The sequence below is a fragment of the Podarcis liolepis genome (genome assembly GCF_965112155.1).
Source record: "Podarcis liolepis genome assembly, chromosome: 7".
NCBI lineage: Eukaryota > Metazoa > Chordata > Lepidosauria > Squamata > Lacertidae > Podarcis > Podarcis liolepis.
This window is the reverse complement of record NC_139561.1, coordinates 55,358,148-55,375,829: the sequence shown is the minus strand read 5'-3', so window position 1 is coordinate 55,375,829 and position 17,682 is coordinate 55,358,148. Positions and strand designations below refer to the sequence as shown.

Here is a 17,682-nt window from a genome sequence, read left to right as displayed (position 1 = left end):
AGGCCAAACCTTTTCTGCAAGTTACTTGGTTTTGCATTGAACAGAATTTCCAAGCTGTTCTTAATAACAGCCCATATCCTCTTCTTTGTTTGTAAGAAATCCCACTGTCTTCAGTGAAATTTTACTTCTGAACTGGTGTCTAATTAAGGCCACAGTTGCTGAGCAGCCAAATATTAAAAGGTAAAGGGACCCCTGACCATTAGGTCCAGTCGTGGCTGACTCTGGGGTTGTGGCGCTCATCTCGCTTTATTGGCCCAGGGAGCTGGGAAGCTGCTAACTGGCAACAAATCCACAACTTATGGATTACCCTGGTCCTGGTGGGACTAGGTAGAGAAGTGCCAAAACCAGGCAGGCAGCTTTTTGGGATGGGTGGCGGATGCTTTTCCAGCCTTTAAGCTGCTCCACATTCAAGGTGAACTTATGCAATTTCAAGAGTGGGGTGGGGCGGGTGAAGAGAAGCTGTTTTAAGTGTAGAACATGAAAGTTGCTAAGGCAATAATTATTTGCACGCTTCCTTGGAAGTGAGCCCTTTTGGACTCAGCAGGCTTTACCCTCTGAGTAAACACCATTAGGCTGGGCATTGCACCTGTCGCTTCTGCCCTTGCCTTTTGAGGGAAAGTTTCATTATAACAATATAAATAAATGATTCCAAAGAAGAGTGCTGAGTGTAAGTACAGTATTGACGTCTAAATAGCGACAACTTTGATCAAGTGCGGGGAAGTATCTTAGAATCCTAGAATGGTTGAGTTGCAGGTCATTTAGTCCAAACCCCTGCAAGGTAGGAATATGCTGCTGTCCCATACGGGGATCGAACCTGCAACCTTCGCGTTATCAGCACCATGCGCTCACCAAGTCAGCTAACCTCTGCTCGTCTCAGTCCTCCCGCCGCTTCCGAGGCTTTTGGGGCCCCGCCGAATCCTATGTAAGCAAACGCACAGGGACCCCGCCCCCCATGCCTGAAACAGCTACAAGCGTGGACTCGGAGCCCAGACGTCCAAGCCGCCGCCTCGTTCCGGTTTGAGCATGGAGGCGTGGGGCTGCTAGCTGCCTGTCCCTCGGGGGCCTTCCGGACTGGCTCCTGGGCTTGAGGGGCGGTCAGTGAGTCGGCTGGCCGTTAGGCGGCGGCAGCCACAAGCCCAGCCCAGCGCAGGGCGCGACGGGGCGGGCGGGCGGCGCTTGGAGCATTCCGCTGAGCCAGCCGGGCGAGGGAGCGGCGAGCAGACGGGACGGGCGCAGCGCCGAGGCTGGAGCGCCAGCCCGCCACACAAAGGCGATGGCCGAGGCGCGGCGGCGGCGGCAGCAGCAGCAGCAACAGCAGAGGCGGGCGGGCGACAAGTAGCGAAGGGGGCCTGGCTAGGCCCGGGGCGAGGACGGCGGCGGCTCGAGCTGTGGACCGAGAGAGGAGCAGGCGCGGCGTCCAGGATGGGAGGCGGAGGCTGTCCGCAGCTCTCGCTGCTGCTTCTGCTGGGGGTTCTGCTGCTGCTGCGGGCCTCGGCGGGGCCGGTCCCGGGCGAAGTGGACGCCGAGGTAGGTCCCCCGCTCTGCTGCGCTTCTTGTTGCGCCTTGGCCAGGCAGGCCGCCCGGGCAAGGTCTCCCGCCTGCCCGGCCGGCCGAACAAAAGAGCGGCGCTCCGTGGGGAAGGGGCGGACTGGGCCGGCGGGAGGCGTCCAGGAGGTGGCGGCACCGGCAGCAGCCCTGCCTTGCGCTCCCCAGACGGCCACCTGCGCCCCGGGCTCCAGCCCGGAGAGCGCAGGTAGTCGGCGGGGCAACGTCGCAGCGCGCCGGCCCGGGGAAGACCCAAGCAGCCGAGGGACCACGTGGGGGCCCCAGGCTGCTCCCGCCCCACTCCCCGGGAAGGGCGACTCTATCTGGCCCGCAGCTGGAGGGGCCGAGTACAAATAGGGGGAAAGCGAGTCTGGCCTTGGAAAAAGCAACTCGTGGGAAGAGGAGCGCTCAGTTCTTCTTTTGGTCTGTTTCGGCTTCGGGCTTGATGGGCTGACAGGTGCCCAGCTATGCCCAAATTATGTGGGGTTGAGGGGTGCTGGGGTCACCTTTTATTTTGCTCTTAAGCTTTGGAGAGCTTTGATCCAAGACTGGAAGAGGGAGGATAGAGGGAGCTTTCTTGGCAAAGTCCTCCTGCCCTGGCAGAGGAGAGCCTTGGGTTGTAGATCAACTCAGGACCCAGGGCCAGCTTTGGCTGGGCTGCCACGGTCTTCCGGACAGCCTTTGCCAAGTTGGTACCATCCCGATGCTTTGGGCTGCAGCCCCAGCCAGCACAGACAAAGGTCGGGGATGGTGGAAATTGTGATCCAAAATATCTGGTGGGAACCAGGTTGGTGAAGGCTGCTGGGAACCTCAACACGACCTCTGCTTTCCAGAATGACTGTTCACAAAAGGGGGGGGGGAGGATACCAAAGGGGTTCTTGTCAAAAGATTGCAAAATTCTCATCCTGGTTAGTTTTGTCCTCACCCACCTGGACATGAGTGGCAGAAGTTGGCAGCCCCAGGACCCTAGGCTAGCACTGCAAGGACAGGTGAATGCCTGCAGTGGGCACCACCTAGCATAGTCAGGAAAGTGCAGGGAAGCCCAAGACACCTTCCTGGGGGGGGAATAAATAAGGGGTGGGAAGAGTTTTGGGCTGCAGCCCTGAAAACAGGCACAGTTGGCAGCAGATGCCCTTGAATCAGTGGCTGGGAGGACCTCCTGTCTCAGAGGAGATGTGCATGAGGGAGCCCAGTGGTCTATGTGTTCACAGGCTGCAGCAACAGCACACACACCAGCCATGAGTAGTTTTGGTGTCTGTGTTTGCAGTTAGTGAGGTGGTGAAGCATTTTCAGCAGAGCCTTCTCTTGCTAAGTTATAACTTGCATGTTATCAGTGCCGAGACCGGATTTCTATTCTAATAATTCAATTGGATTTTTAAAAATGCTCCCTTCACAGCCTGTGAGAGCAATACAAGCCAAGGTCTTCCCCCACCCACCAGAGGTGAGAGAACTTTGCAAGAGGCTTTGGGTGTGTTAGAGAGCCGCTGGCTCAGTATTAAGGAAGTAGTTGCTTTTCTGCGAGGCAAAATATATGGAGACCTGAGTGAGAACTTAGGCTGACTTTGAAGGAATGGTGCAAGGCGGCAAATGTGAAGTCTGCCTTTGCCAACCTGGTGCAGCTCCCATCAGCATGGTGTGTTGGGTGGGGCTGATGGGAGTTGTAGTCAGTCCAGCAACATCTGGAGGGCACCAGGTTGGGGGTGGCTGTATTGTCTTAAAAGGGCAAGTTTCCAAAAAAATTTTATCACTGGACATGGGGGGGTCACAGAGTTTGAAAGAATCTTGGTCTCGGCACTGATGTGCAGCTTGAGGGAAACTTGGAATAGCAAGGCTCTTGGGCTCAGTCTCAAGGAAACAATGCTTAAAACAGCCATAGGCAAACTCTGCCCTCCAGATGTTTTGGGACTACAACTCCTGTCATCCCTAGCTAACAGGACCAGTGGTCAGGGATGATGGGAGTTGTAGTCCCAAAACATCTGGAGGACTGAGTTTGCCTATGCCTGACTTAAAACCATATTTTGCTGGCATCTTACATCAGTTTAATTGCCTTGCATCTCCTGGTCATCTTCACAGACTTGCTGATTTGTTGGGCAAGGAAAGGGCACATACTCCCACCTTGATATCCCTCTGTGGTGTAGTGGTTAGAGTGTCAGACTAGGACCTGAGAGTCCAGGGTTCAAATCGCACTCAGACGTGAAGTTACTTGGTGACCTTACCTCTCAGCCTAACCGACCTCACAGGGTTGTTGTGATGATTAAATGAGATTGGGGAAGAACCATGTACGCCAGCTTGAGCTCCTTGGAGAAGAAGGTGGGATATAAATGTAATTAAATAAATGGTGGAAATGCCCTAAAGTGACAATTTTCAGGAGTCACGTGTTGAAGAAGTCCAATATATTACTCACCGAGAAACACTAGCAATTCCCACCCTAGTGATTTTGAACATCTGGGATGGCCAAAATTTGGATTATAAAGATAATGTGCTACTTGATAATGGCAGCAACTGACCATCACACACTTTGGAAAGTACACAGATAAACCAACAGTGGAAATTTGGTATGTAAAGTTCATCTGCACAAAGGGCTGTCAAGAAAAGGGTCTTCTACACAGTCTCGTTTGACTTTATTAAATATATAAATTATAGAGCAGAGGAAACAAATATACCAGCAGAAACATGCAAATTTATGGAGCCTGTAATAGCTAAAAGGCATGACAGTGGAGATCAGTGACCAGGATCTTGGGAACTCTGTGCTGTACACTGTAGACTTGTGGAGCTTGTAAAGATAGTCAGGCTAAATACTGGCTCTTGTTTAATATTTTATTTATTTTTACTTACCTTTGTTGTAATTCTGGAGATTTCTCTCATGCATTTGTTATTGGCAGATCGTAGCCTTGTCTTTACAAAATTAGTAATGATTAATCTTAAAAAGTGAATTAATCTTAATTCACGTTTTTTTTCTTGTGCTTCTCATGTATGACTAATACTAAATGGAGTCTGTTATTGTTTGGTTGTTTTCTTTGTATGGTTGTTACTAATATATTTATTCTGCATTATTGATAGTAAATCATATTTTAAAAACCCAGTTTAACCAGGGATGACGGGGGACCAAGTCAAGGAATGGGGGTCCTCCACATGTCACAAGGCGTCTGCTACACCACTTCCAACCTGATGAAAATCTGTTGTCTGCCTCCAGATTATGATTCTGTGCTTCAGAGTGTGCGGGTCAACAAGACTACCAGCTGCTCATTCACTAGACAATTGTCCTATTCAGGAGTTGGCTGAGAAGCCGACCCACTCACAAGATTTGTTGCTAGCTGGAACGTCCCACATGGAATAAGGGCACCTCATACTGAGCTGATCTGTCCAGGGGTGGGGATCTGCCTCTTGGGCCAAATTGGACAGGTGGGCAGGGCCACACCCTGCCAATCACACAATGCCATTATGGTGCTTAATAGTCTTGCCTCTTGCAAAAGGGCTATTTGAAGCAGCTCTGGTAGTTAGAGGGGGAGGCGGGGGCTATCTGAAAGGGGCTTTCCCTTTGCAAAGGTGCCATTTGGAGCAGTGGGTGGGTGTCAGCAGGGTATGGGGGAGTTCCACGCAACTCCACAGGTACCACCACCAACCCTTTTCAAGTAGAAGGACAAAGGGCTTTAATCCTAGCTCATCAGATGATGAATGGGGATTAAATCCTGATACCTAGGCTGCAGGATCCTTTTCTTAGATGAGGCAGGATTATACCCTGTCCTCCTGCCCATCAGCTGACACCACTAATGGGGAAAATGGCCTCATGGGCCAGGATTGGCCTGCAGGCTACAGGCCATTCCTGTTTCATGAATAGTCTTGGTTGCCAGCTTGAGAAATGTGTTCATGAAGCTGGGCCTTCCCCCTTCAATTTCTAGTCTGAAAATGGGGGCCACCACCTAATAACGGCTACATATTAATTTGTAGAAAGTTTGCCAGTGTGATAGTAGGGCTTAAACTGGAGGTCCTGGGTTTTAACTCTTGCATGGGCACACAGGAAGGGTTTTTTTAATTTTATTTTAAGGAATTGTCTGACACAAAATACATTGAAAGTTGCTTTACTTTTGGAGTGCTTGACAATACCCCACATAAGGAAGGCTTAAGTGTTTTAAAGCAGAAAGGAAATATTCCAGCTGTGTGATTGCAGGTGGTGTGGCTTCTTGCATGCTGATGACAGGGCGGCTCTTCACTTGCAGGGCTGGTTACAGTTCTATGGCTACCTTCCGCAGTCCAACCGCCAGATGTCCACCCTCCGCTCAGCTCAGACCCTCTCCTCAGCCCTCTCTGAGATGCAGAGCTTCTATGGCATCCCTGTGACAGGCATTCTGGATGAAGAGACAAAAGCGTAAGTTTTTTCCTGTTCAGAAGGTCTTCCTCCTGCAGGTCACCTGTGATGGGAAGAGGCATTTCTCCTTGTTGGAGAACTGAGGCAAGGCAAGGGAAACTCGAGGAGGATATAATGGGTGTTGTGAAGGACACTCCTTCCTGCTGCCAGCTCAGTCCTCTCTTCCTCCATCCTTTTGCCACTGATCTTTCTGTTAGATGGGAGTTTCCTCTCTCTCTCCCCATCCTTCCAAGCACCCAGTTGCTCACCTTAGCACTTTGCAAGAGCAAGGCAAGTGGAGATGGGGGCAACTTCCTTCAGCTTTTAATGTGGGAATTCCCAAATTCATATCTGCAAGAGAATCCCTTTTGAGCAAGTGGGGATGGGTGCTGGCTCTTGGTGTCCTGTGTATGTGTATGAGGGCTTAGGCTTGACTGTCGCTTGCAGGTGGATGAAGCGGCCCCGCTGCGGCGTTGCCGACAAGATTGGGGCTCAAGTCAAGGCCAACATGCGGCGGAAGCGCTACGCACTGACTGGGCGGAGGTGGAGCCAGGCTCACCTGAGCTTCAGGTACGTTCCACAGCGGCTGAGGCATGAAGCAGGATTGTTTGGGGAGGGAACCTTTGGTGGGGGGCAGGAACTGGCTGTAGAGTTGACAGAAGCCTGAAGACTTTGCAAATGTCTTTGTGCTTTAAAATGTGCATGGTGCAATTTTGCAGCAATATGCTTGATAATCATCTTTAGATTGCAGAGTCTGGAATTACAGAATTCAAAATGCTTTGCGAAACAAAGGAGAGATGGGGGAAAGTGGAAGATGGGGAGGAAGCATAATTCAAAGGCCCCACCCCTTGCTGACTTTTCTATGCTGCCATAAGGACTACCAATATCTCTAAAGAATAGGAAGCTGAAGTTAGCCTAGGAAGTTTTGCCTTGCATTTTGCACTGGGTACTGCATGGCATTCATATGGATTATGCTGCGAGTGGACAGAGAGTCCCCTCATTTGGTCCCTGCTGCTTTTCCAGAGATGCCTAGTATAGCTGGGTCAGGATCCTGCAGAAAGGGGGGGGAGCATTCTCCCTATAGATTCTCTAGGACATTAAAGGCTGACCAGTTTTTTGTGACCTGAGCCTCTGTAGGAAACGGCCTGCCTCATCAGCTGTGCCACATACGCTGGGCACGAAGGTGGTGGTGGCAGCAGCAGCGATATAGAAACCCACATGTGGGTTGAGGTACAGTGGAGGAAAAAAAACCAGGTGAGACCTCAAGATCAAATGCAAAGTTGCCTCTTCTTAGCAAAAGGGTGACTTGCCCAGATGTGCACTCAACACACCCTCTCCTCCTCTGCCTGCTTGCATTTTCTGGAGCACCAAAGCCTCAGCAATCACAATATGAAACAGGGGCCAGTTGCTTCTGTGAGCAGGGCAGTCCACTCTCCATTCATTCTTGCCGTAAGCCTCTGTGGAATTCATCTGCCAGTCTTTGCCTTTCCGCCACACCTGCCTTTCAATAACTTTTTGCTGGTGTGCATCTTTGCTGCTGAAGGGCTCCTTGGGACTAAAAGGCACGTGGTGTTGCAGCTGCGGGGAAGGCTTGCCTTGCATGGTTCCCCCACCCGCTTCCAGTAATGCCTCTCCTTCTGTGTTCCCAGCATCCAGAACTACACAGAGAAGTTGGGGCTCTACTACTCTTACGATGCCGTTCGCCGAGCCTTCCAGGTGTGGGAACGAGTGACGCCCCTCATCTTCCAGGAGATCCCCTATGATGAAATCCGGCACAAGAGGAGGAAGGAAGCAGACATCATGGTGCTCTTTGCCTCCGGATTCCATGGGGACAGCTCCCCCTTTGATGGCACCGGGGGCTTTCTGGCGCATGCATACTTCCCGGGTCCCGGTATGGGAGGAGATGCACACTTTGACTTGGATGAGCCCTGGACTCTTGAGAATGCCGACGTGTCTGGTAAGGAAGAATCTTGGGCCTGAGAAGGATATAAGGAAGGTGTTCTCTTCTTGCCAAGGGCAAAGGGATCTGACATTGACATTGGCCTGGAAAACCAGGAACCTCAGTTGGGCCCTGCCTAATGGTTGGCCATGGGTGGGGTTGGCTGGGATTCCTCTTCCACGTCAGCCTAATAAGCAGTGGAATCGAGGGGAAGTGTTTCTTGTCCAGTGCAGAAGTGAGTGGAGCTGGGGAACGATCCTTCCCTGTTGTCAACAGGGAACAACCTCTTCCTGGTGGCCGTCCATGAGCTGGGGCATTCCTTGGGCCTGGAGCATTCCAACAACCCCAGCGCCATCATGGCTCCTTTCTATCAGTGGATGGACACAGAAAACTTCCAGCTGCCAGATGACGACCTTCGTGGCATCCAGCAGCTCTATGGTGAGTGCCAGGCAAACACAGTGTGTGTGTGTGTGTGTGTGTGTGTGTGTGTGTGTGTGTGTATGCGTTTGTATGTTTCGGGACTGACCATCAGCTGTCATATGCATGTAAACAAGAATGCAGGATTGGCTTGAGCCTTAGACAGATGCTGTGTTATCTTCCCGTTTGTTCGGCAGCTTCTTCATTCATCAGCTGATATATTAAGCACTGCGGGGCCAGGCAGCAATCTGAGACTGGGCCTTTTATGTGGTGGTGCCTTGGCTCTGGAATTCCCTTCCTGCTGAGAAGTGATTGGCTAGCTTTTGACATCAGTTAAAAATATGTTTATTCCCCCAGGGCTTCTGGAGGGAGAATTGACCTGACACTGAGCTAGTTGATTGTCTGGTGTGACTTCTGTTGGGGGTTCACTTCATGTCAAGTTATAGATTACCTGTGAATTGTGTATTTTGTTATATTTTAACAGTTCTGATTGTGTTTTTATATATTTTAATGCTTTTTGTAAGTCACGCTCAGCTTCTATAACAGTTGAAGGGCTGGATATAAGTTGCAATAAACAAAACCCTCTCCCTCTTTTCTTCCTCCTGCCCCACTGACTCAGGTCCTCCAGGGGGACAGCCTCAGCCCACCAAACCCCTCCCTACTGTGGTACCCAGAAAGCCAGGTCCCAAGCCTCCTAGACCACCCCCTCCTGGCAAACCAGAGCAGCCCCCCAGCCCAGGCAACCCAGACCAGTACGGCCCAAACATCTGTGACGGGGACTTTGACACAGTGACGATGCTCCGTGGGGAGATGTTTGTGTTCAAGGTACCTGTAGCTTCCTCTGTCCTGCCTCCATGGTTTCTCCACAGTTACCAGAGCGATGCTTCAAGATGAGAGTCTGGCTTGTGCAATGGGGTGTTGAGGGAAGCTCAGGAATAACTGTGCCCCGAATTCCAGATTTTGTGACTTGTTCAAGTGTCCTATACCCCTTTCCCTCCTCTTGTCCTAGGCCTGGAGCAACTAGGCCTGGAGCTCTTGAAGTGGGCAGCAGGCAGTGGGATATGAGCCTCATTTGCCATGATGATGGGTGGCACCTACCTGTGGGCGAACCTGTGAATAGGAGTAGGGTGTGGGTGTCATGCCCTAGGACCAGAATCAGCAGGCCTGAGCTTCCTTTCCCCAGGGCAGGGGGGAGGCTGTAGAAAGTACTTGATTCGCATGCCAGAGGTTCCAGGTTCACTGCTCTTCATTTCCATGTGCCTGAAACCTTGGGGATGGACACTGCCAGCCAGTGTAGACAGTACTGAGCTATAGGGCCACTGGGCCTGACTTGGTATTAAGCAGCTCCCTGTGTTTTTTTATCCAGGGTCGCTGGTTTTGGCGGGTTCGTCATAACCGGGTGCTGGACAACTACCCCATGCCCATTGGGCACTTCTGGAGGGGCCTCCCTGGGAACATCGATGCTGCATATGAGAGGCAAGACGGGCGGTTCGCCTTCTTTAGAGGTGAGAGAAGTTTAAAGCAAAGGCCCCGTAGAGGGTCTCCTGAGTCTTCTGTCGAGACAGGAGAAATATTCTGTGTGTATTTCCCTCCCTCTCCTTCCCACTCCAAAGTGCCCCTGTGGGTTTTCCTGACAGACTCCTTTCTCTTCTCCTTGCTGTGGGGCCAGCAGAAGGATGGTGGGCCTTTCATGGGCACCCCTCAGAAAGTCCATGTGTTGTGTTTTACCTCAGGGCCTGGAGTTCAGCCCAAAGAGCTGTTCTTAAAACTCCCTCCTGTGCTCTTTAGGGTGGGTGGGGAAGCTGAGTGTTGTGTTCTGGCTCCCTCTGTATTACCATGATCATCATTCATATAACTAATCACCCACCCTTCAGCCTAAGGTCCCAGGGCAGGTTGCCAGCATTAAAGCACATTATTAAAAAAACATGTTTGAAACAACTGACAATCACAGAAATCAGGTTGGTCTGAACAATATGCAACTCAAGTGTGAAAAACTAGGATTAAAAAGTAGCATAAACAGACAGACGCCTGCACTCAGGGCTGAAACCAGCAACCTGACCCACCCACCCCCATCTTGCCCCATACAGATTATTGAGGTGGAATAGGCAGGACTTGATAGATGCCATAGAATTGGGCATGGAGGTGGGGTGGGGGGTTCCCCCACAAGAAAGACAGGCTTCTTGTGTGCTTCCTGGCCCAGCCTCTGCCTAATTTTCTTTTCTGCCCTTCCTCCAGGGGATCAGTACTGGCTTTTCCGTGAGGCAAATTTGGAAGCAGGTTACCCGCAACCCCTGACCAGCTACGGACAGGGCATTCCTTATGACAAGATGGACGCAGCCATCTGGTGGGAGCCTACAGGGCACACCTTCTTCTTCAGAGGGGACAGGTGGGTAGCTGGCATATGAAAGGTGGCAGCAGGGCTTTTTTTCCAGCCAGAACTCAGTTCTGGCACCTCTCAGCCCAGCACCGTTGTCATTATAAGAGAACAAGGGAGGCATTCTTGGTAAGTTTTTCTAATAGCACTTGGTGGCAGGATCTTCAGATGGCTGGAGAATCCTGAGATTTTTGCCTCCTAACCTTCCTAGGGGCTGAGGCATTTACCAAAGGTGTGGGCAGGGTCTGTAAGGTAAAGGTAAAGGGACCCATGAGCATTAGGTCCAGTCGTGGCCGACTCTGGGGTTGCGGCGCTCATCTTGCTTTATTGGCTGAGAGAGCCAGCATACAGCTTCCGGGTCATGTGGCCAGCATGACTAAGCCGCTTCTGGCGAACCAGAGCAGCGCACGGAAAGGCCATTTACCTTTCCGCCAGAGCGGTACCTATTTATCTACTTGCACTTTGATGTGCTTTCAAACTGCTAGGTTGGCAGGAGCAGGGACCGAGCAACGGGAGCTCACCCCGTCACGGGGATTCAAACTGCCGACCTTCTCATCAGCAAGCCCTAGGCTCTGTGGTTTAACCCACAGCGCCACCCGCATCCCTCAGGGTCTGTAAAGAAGTCCCCAATTCAGGGACGACGTTTCCCCCCTGCCCTTTAAGACTAGCACTTGATAAAGAAGTATGGAGGGTGAATGGTGGAAGAAGGGCCAGTGATTCACATTACTGCATTGCAGGGGGGGTTGGACTAGATGATCCTCAGGGGTCCAACTCTATGATTCTGTAACGCTAGGTACTGGCGCTTTGATGAGGAGAGCCATACTGTGGATCCAGGATACCCAAGGAAGATCAGCGTATGGGCTGGAATCCCTCATGCCCCCAAGGGAGCCTTCTTAAGTTCTGATGCCAGTAAGTAGAAAAGGACCCTGACCTGGCAAGACAAATGTGGAGTCTCAGTATAGTGAACAAAGTAGCTTGAGGAGCAGGTTGCTAAAGTTATGAGCGCTAATAATGAATATTGCGTTAGCGCTGTTGGAAGCAGGAAACCAGAGAGGAGAAAGGCGGGCATTAGGTCACAGGACATCGGGGACTACAATTCCCATCAGCTCCAGTGAGCATGTTCAGGGATGATGGGAATTGTGGTGCCCTTTACAGATTTGCTATCCTTGCATTAGATGTTACAGGAAAGAGCAAAGCTTGTTCTTCCATCTGCGCTGAAGATGATGCTGGAAAGAGACCCACATCTAAACCCTTTGTGAGGAAGGGGGGAGAAGAAAGAGATCTGCAAAATAACTTTTTATGTAAACTACTTTCAGGTTTTCTTACAGTCAAGGACAGGGGTCAGCAACCCGCGGCTCCGGAGCCGCATGTGGCTCTTTTACACCTTTGCCGCGGCTCCAGGACGGATACTAGCGAGGGGAGGAGGCGCATTGTGCGCCCCGACACTCCCCACTGTGGCGGGCGCTGTGCTGGCTGTGACGTCGCATGGGGGCGGTGTGTGCATTAGTCACGCACCGTCCCGATGTCACCTTCCCGCCCGCCCGCTACATTGTAAGGGACATGTACGCTGGTCACTGCATTGAAAGGGGGCATCTATGCTGGTCACTGTTTTGAAGGGGAGTGAAGAACACACACACACAAAAAGGTAACGTGTTAATTTAACGTTTATTTCTATGAGGAGGAGTAATTCTGAGGGGTCAAACAAAGAAATAATAAAAAGTGACAAAAAAGTTATTTTTATAATGACGAGTTTTGCGGCTCCCAGGTGTTTTTTCTTCGGAAACGGGTCCAAGTGGCTCTTTTTGTCTTAAAGGTTGCAGACCCCTGGTCAAGGAGTATATAAACGTTGTTAAAATAAAAGAACTTTTTAGAGCTACCCGCTAAACTAAAAACTAGCAAGTTGGCATTCAAATGTGGAAATGCCAGTCTTGTAGCAACAATATGCAGCTTGTTGAAGTCTGCTTCCTTACTCCACAGGAGGATAGTTGATAGCCTTATTTGCAGGTCACCCAGTAAGTCGTGCCTCTGAAGGAGCCTTTCACTCCTCCTTACTCTCACGCAGAGCGGGGAACGAGACACCATCGCCGGCTTCACATCATGTTTCAATTAGGGATTGTGGTTTGTTCTGCTCCCCAGAAACCACGGCCAGTTAACCAAGAAGAAAACTTGGCTTCAGATTGTGGTTTGTTGGGCATGAAGCAAAACTCATGATCCTTGTTCAAAGCCAGGAGGGTGGCTTCTTTCCTCTTTGCATAACCTGAGAGGAGGAAAAGAACAGGTCCTCTCAGGTGTATCCCTGGGGAGCCAAATTACTTTTTATTTCTTTTTGCTCCCATTGCCCAAACTGGGAGTTTTGGGAAGCTAGAAAAATTTGCTTGGGGAGAGGGCACAGATCAGGCCCCCTAAGTGGGAATTAGCTACCCCCTGCACTCCATGATTTAACTGTGGTTTACTGTGAGGTGTGAACTGAGTCAATGTAAAGCCAGCTCCTTAAAAATGATCCGAGGAGTTCTTGGGAGCTACTGGCCCATCTGCTTGATTTATGTCCCCCACATGGACTGTAAAGCATGATCACAGCAGCAACGCTCTGCTGAGGAATGAATGAATGGTTTTTTTACCATGGACCTAACTGAACAGTAGAGTCCTGCAAGAATCTATATTAGGACCAGTAGGGTTAAATATATTTATTGATAATCCAGAGTCAGGGGAATGGTACGGTGATTTAGTTCACAAAGGGCCTCAAATAATTCATAACAGTAGAAGCCAATGCTTAATGATACAAGCAGCTAAGAATACACCAAATGCATCATTATTTATTTTTTCTTTCATTCATTTAAAAGCATTTTATATACAACTTAATATTTCAAAAATCTCTAGGTGGTTTTACAGTCTAAAAATAAACAATATATCACAAAAACAAAACCGGTTAGAGAGTAATATAAATACGTATAAAGTCAATATAAAAGTGGATTAAGCAGGAATTCGGAAAAAGCAAACACATAAAGCGGATCTTAAGAGTCACAGAAAGCCTGGGCAAAAAGAGAACGTGAAAAAGCTGTGAGCCGTGGAAAGGGACCCCAACTAACAGTACCTACTTCCTCCTGTTTTCCAGCCTACACTTACTTCTACAAAGGCAGAATGTACTGGAAGTTTGACAATGAGCAGCTGAAAACAGAACCCGGGTACCCCAAGTCGATCCTGCGGGACTTCATGGGATGCCATGACGAGGTGGCCACAAACCCCGATCCCGGCCGCAGGTGGCCTGATGTGGGCAAGCCCCCCTCCCGCCCCGATGGCCCAGGGCAGGACAAGGAAGAGGAGGTGGTGGTGGATGAGGAAGACAATGTCGTGGACACTCACCCTGCAGAGAAGGACAAGGAAGCCGAAGCGGAGGACGATTATAGTGATGGCGTGGGAGGCGGCCGGGAGCAGGGTCCTGGCCATGGCAGCGATGTGGACATCGTGGTGCACATTAACGATTACCCCCTGACCATGAGCATCATCATGGTGACGCTGCTGCTCCTGCTCCTGCTCTGCATCCTGGGCCTCGTCTACGTCATCGTGCAGCTGCAGCGGAAGGGCACCCCACGCATGCTGCTCTATTGCAAGCGCTCCCTGCAGGACTGGGTCTGAAGCCACAGCTGACCTGGCTGCTGCTGCTGCTGCTGCTTCCACACCACCTCCAAGCTCCATCAAGAGCTTTGGAGCACAGGACAGGTGGGGAAACTGCCTTGTCTTCCCCCGGGCAACTCTGGAGGAGAAGCTCTTGAAGTCTCTGGGCTCGTCTGGACCATGGCTCCCAGCAGAGTCTTTTCACAGGAAGGTCCCCCATCCCTACCTTTGTGCCTCAGCCTTGGAGACCCCGCCTCCCCCCAGGCATGGGCAGGTGGAGGGTGTGTGACTGACCTCCCCTGTTTGATTGGCCTGCCCGAGTGACGGACAGCCCTTTGGAAAGGGTGCGGCATGTGGCCTTCTCTTAACCTGTGGGTCTCATCCCCCTCGTCTACCTAATACACGCATGGCAGTCCAGGCCTGTTTGCGAGGTCTGAAGGAGGGGCTCCTGCTTCCCCAATTTGTGTCTGTGCCACCCCTGCTGTGCATGTACTCCAGAAACTGTGACCTGATGCCCCCCGCCCCCTTGGGGGTGGGAGAGACATTTCATTGCCTGCCAGGGCAAGTTGCTGAGTCTTCCCCCATTCCCAGCCAATGGGCTGCCCTGGACAGCTTGGTGTGCCCATGGATATCTGCAGATGTGTTCTCCCTTGGGCTCAGTAACCGACATCCTGAAAACCTTGACTTTTATTTCCAAAGGTGCTTCCCCTCCCACCCTGCCTCTTCATTTGCAGAGCAAAACGTGGGAAACTTTTCTACTGTAATTGCCAGAGCTACTACTGCTGTGAGGAGATTGCGCAGGAATATTTGGAGAAGGGGCTGTTTGGGTGCCCTGTGTGTGTGTGCATGTCTGTGTGACTGTCTCCTTCCCACTATGTGACTACTGCTCCTTACCTACCTCTCCCCCCGCATTTCCTACTTCTCTTTGTTCCCATTGCCCTGGTCTTTGCTGCATATCTTGGAAGCAGACTCTGCTGGGCGGAATAGCCTTGATGCAGACATAGCCCTGGGGTTTGGGTTCCTGGGCTGCCTTGGAGGCCGTTGGGGGTGTTGTGCTGTAACTGCGAATGAGGAGTGACCACATGGCTTGATTTTTGAGGCCCCCCTATATCACTTTGGAGTAAGCGATGATTCAGCTCCTCAGAGGAGGGACCTGAGCTGGTGTGAGGATAATTCCTGGGCTTTGGAAGGCTGAGGACTAGTTTGTCCATGGAATATATCCTCTCTCCCAAGGAAGGTGGAGATGTACACTCACCTTGCGTGAACTGAGTGCATGAGACATTCGCACAGGCAGTTCACCTGAAAAGTTGGCCACGGAAATTGCGCAAGTGTGCACTTTTCCTGAAAGTGGGAGGTGCAAGGAGGATAGCCTTACTAAACCTATGCAGGGTTGCAGAACTCGGCTCAAGGCCGTGAGAGATTTATGTTGAGATCAGTTGGGCACTAGAGCTGCTGTCCTAACAGGTTTTGTCCTCTCCAAAGAGACTCTGCAACCACTCCTTGCAACACAGCCGTAGTTCCCTTGGCCTCTCAAGATGCAGTTCCAAGCAGCCCCAATGTTTGAGGGGGAGCCTGCCCCCCTTCCTCTTTGGCCACTCCCTTGCCTCAGAGTTTCTGCCTCCAACTACCAACCACCCTGCGTTGCAACAGGCAAAAGAAGCAAAGTTGTGTTGATTTACATAGATTTCTGTGACTTCCAAGTGCCTTCACATAGCATTTTGGGGTGTATTTCTTTGGACTGTAAATAGGAAGGATTCTGTAACCTGTACATGTTATACAAATTAAGCGGGCCTGCTTGTACGATCATTTATTCTGCTTCTGTCAATGGTAATGAGGACCAAAGAGCAAAGAACCCCCTACCCCTTCCCTAATCACTGGAGATCTAATTTAATGGCTCTTCTCCCCTTCTGAGGCTTCTCTAGGTGTTTTCCTCTCAGCTTTACAGATATTAATATTTTTATGCTTGAAATTAGCACCATATTGTAGCTTGTCTTCCTGTTCTCTGAATCTCTGAAGCTGAGCAGACTGAGAATCCTCTCTCATTCCCCCCCCCCTTCCTCATTTGTATTTAAAACATGATTGCCCTCCTCGGTCTTCTCTACAATGACAGGAACACCATCTCCTTGATTCTGAAAAGGGACCCCCCCCCATGCCAAGGAGTTGCCCCACAGGCCCTGTTCCTTCCCACTGCCCTCCTATAGGCTTTTTAGCCTCTTATCTCTACACTATTCTCTCTTTAATAATAATTACATATATTTTTGAAAACCTGGAGCTTTGGAAGCAGAATTAATGGTGCAATATAAGCAATTGCACATAATTTTCGGGATTTTTTTGCGGGTGGGGGGAGTCCACATATAAACCTGGCTGTCTGCATGGAAGAAAGCAAATCCACTCTTCAGCCCCTTTCTCAAGCCTAGCTCAATTTGTCCTGAATATGTTATTTCCAGAAATGTGAGCTCCAGAACGCCTCAAATAGTTGTTGTTTAAAAGACACACCGTTTTGCCTTTCTTAAGAGCACCCAGGTTCTCGTGTTCAGGCCAGGCCTGGCAGCATCTGCTTCCTTCCTCCTGATCCTCACTTGGGGTCCTGGCCCCAACTCTTCCCTCTTCCTTTATTGTTGTTGCAAAAGTAATCCAATATCTAGGTTGGCTGACTTGGCAAAATGAGCCTAACTTTGTGCATACACTGGTGTAAAACTTGCTGCTGTGAGTGTTGACATCTCTGTGGTAGTGGGGTTGGGGTTGCGGCCTGAACCCAAGCAGTCTCCCCCAGCCCTGCCCTTCATCCAAACCGACTTTCTCTTCCCCCTCCATTCTAAAACCACAACAAGCTGTCTCCTGCTTTTACATTGATGGGAGCAAAGCAGAGTCATGTGCAAAAGAAGAAGAAGAAGAAAAGGGGGGCACCAGGTCACAAGTACAGCTTCAGACAAGGTTGAACCCCGAAACTTTAAAACAGCAAGAGAAAATGAAACCCCAGCTTTGCTGTGGGGATGAGGGCCAGCCTGCTGTTCTCGGAGTGTGTGCCTTCGATGGGCCGAATATATTGGTGCATCTCCTAAGTGCAAAGACTGAAAAGCCAATTAATTTTCAATGCTCAGAACTACCAAAAAAATAAAACATTCACAGCTTGCCAATAAACCACAACATTTGTGCTGACCTTTAGGTTTTGAAGCGTGGAACTCATTTTGTCTCCAAGTGCGCTTTCAGCAATTTGCTGTGGCGTCTATTTGTTTTTAAAAATTGTGTTTTCGATAGGATAATGTCTGCCTGTGGCTCTGGGTTTTCCTATTTTGTTTCCAGACTTGCCATTTGAGTTAGGTATCTGTTGTGCATTAATCATTTTGTGGAGATTATAATGCCAAAGGGAATACTCGCTTCCTCACCCACCTTGTGTGTCTCCTGCAAAGCCACCAGTGATGCTGATGGCTAAGAATGGGGTGGACGTCT

At 50.4% G+C, this 17,682-nt stretch overlaps 1 protein-coding gene across 1 annotated transcript; it reads left to right on the top strand.

Annotated features, from left to right (window-relative positions):
- The first annotated feature begins 868 nt into the window (after positions 1–868).
- MMP15 (matrix metallopeptidase 15) lies at positions 869–17,391 on the top strand. The gene is made up of 10 exons (XM_083513916.1): positions 869–1,527; positions 5,763–5,911; positions 6,338–6,460; positions 7,540–7,847; positions 8,106–8,267; positions 8,866–9,071; positions 9,613–9,751; positions 10,482–10,632; positions 11,414–11,529; positions 13,733–17,391. Exons 1-10 carry the CDS (start codon positions 1,423–1,425, stop codon positions 14,251–14,253), a joined length of 1,980 nt encoding a protein of 659 aa, XP_083370042.1. The 5' UTR covers positions 869–1,422; the 3' UTR covers positions 14,254–17,391.
- The last annotated feature ends 291 nt before the right edge of the window (positions 17,392–17,682 follow it).

Coding starts and splice junctions, on each gene's coding strand:
- MMP15 (XM_083513916.1), top strand. CDS start 1,423: ATGGGAGGCGGAGGCTGTCCGCAGCTCTCGCTGCTGCTTCTGCTGGGG. Junction 1,528..5,762: donor CGGGCGAAGTGGACGCCGAG/GTAGGTCCCCCG, acceptor CTTCACTTGCAG/GGCTGGTTACAGTTCTATGG. Junction 5,912..6,337: donor CTGGATGAAGAGACAAAAGC/GTAAGTTTTTTC, acceptor TGTCGCTTGCAG/GTGGATGAAGCGGCCCCGCT.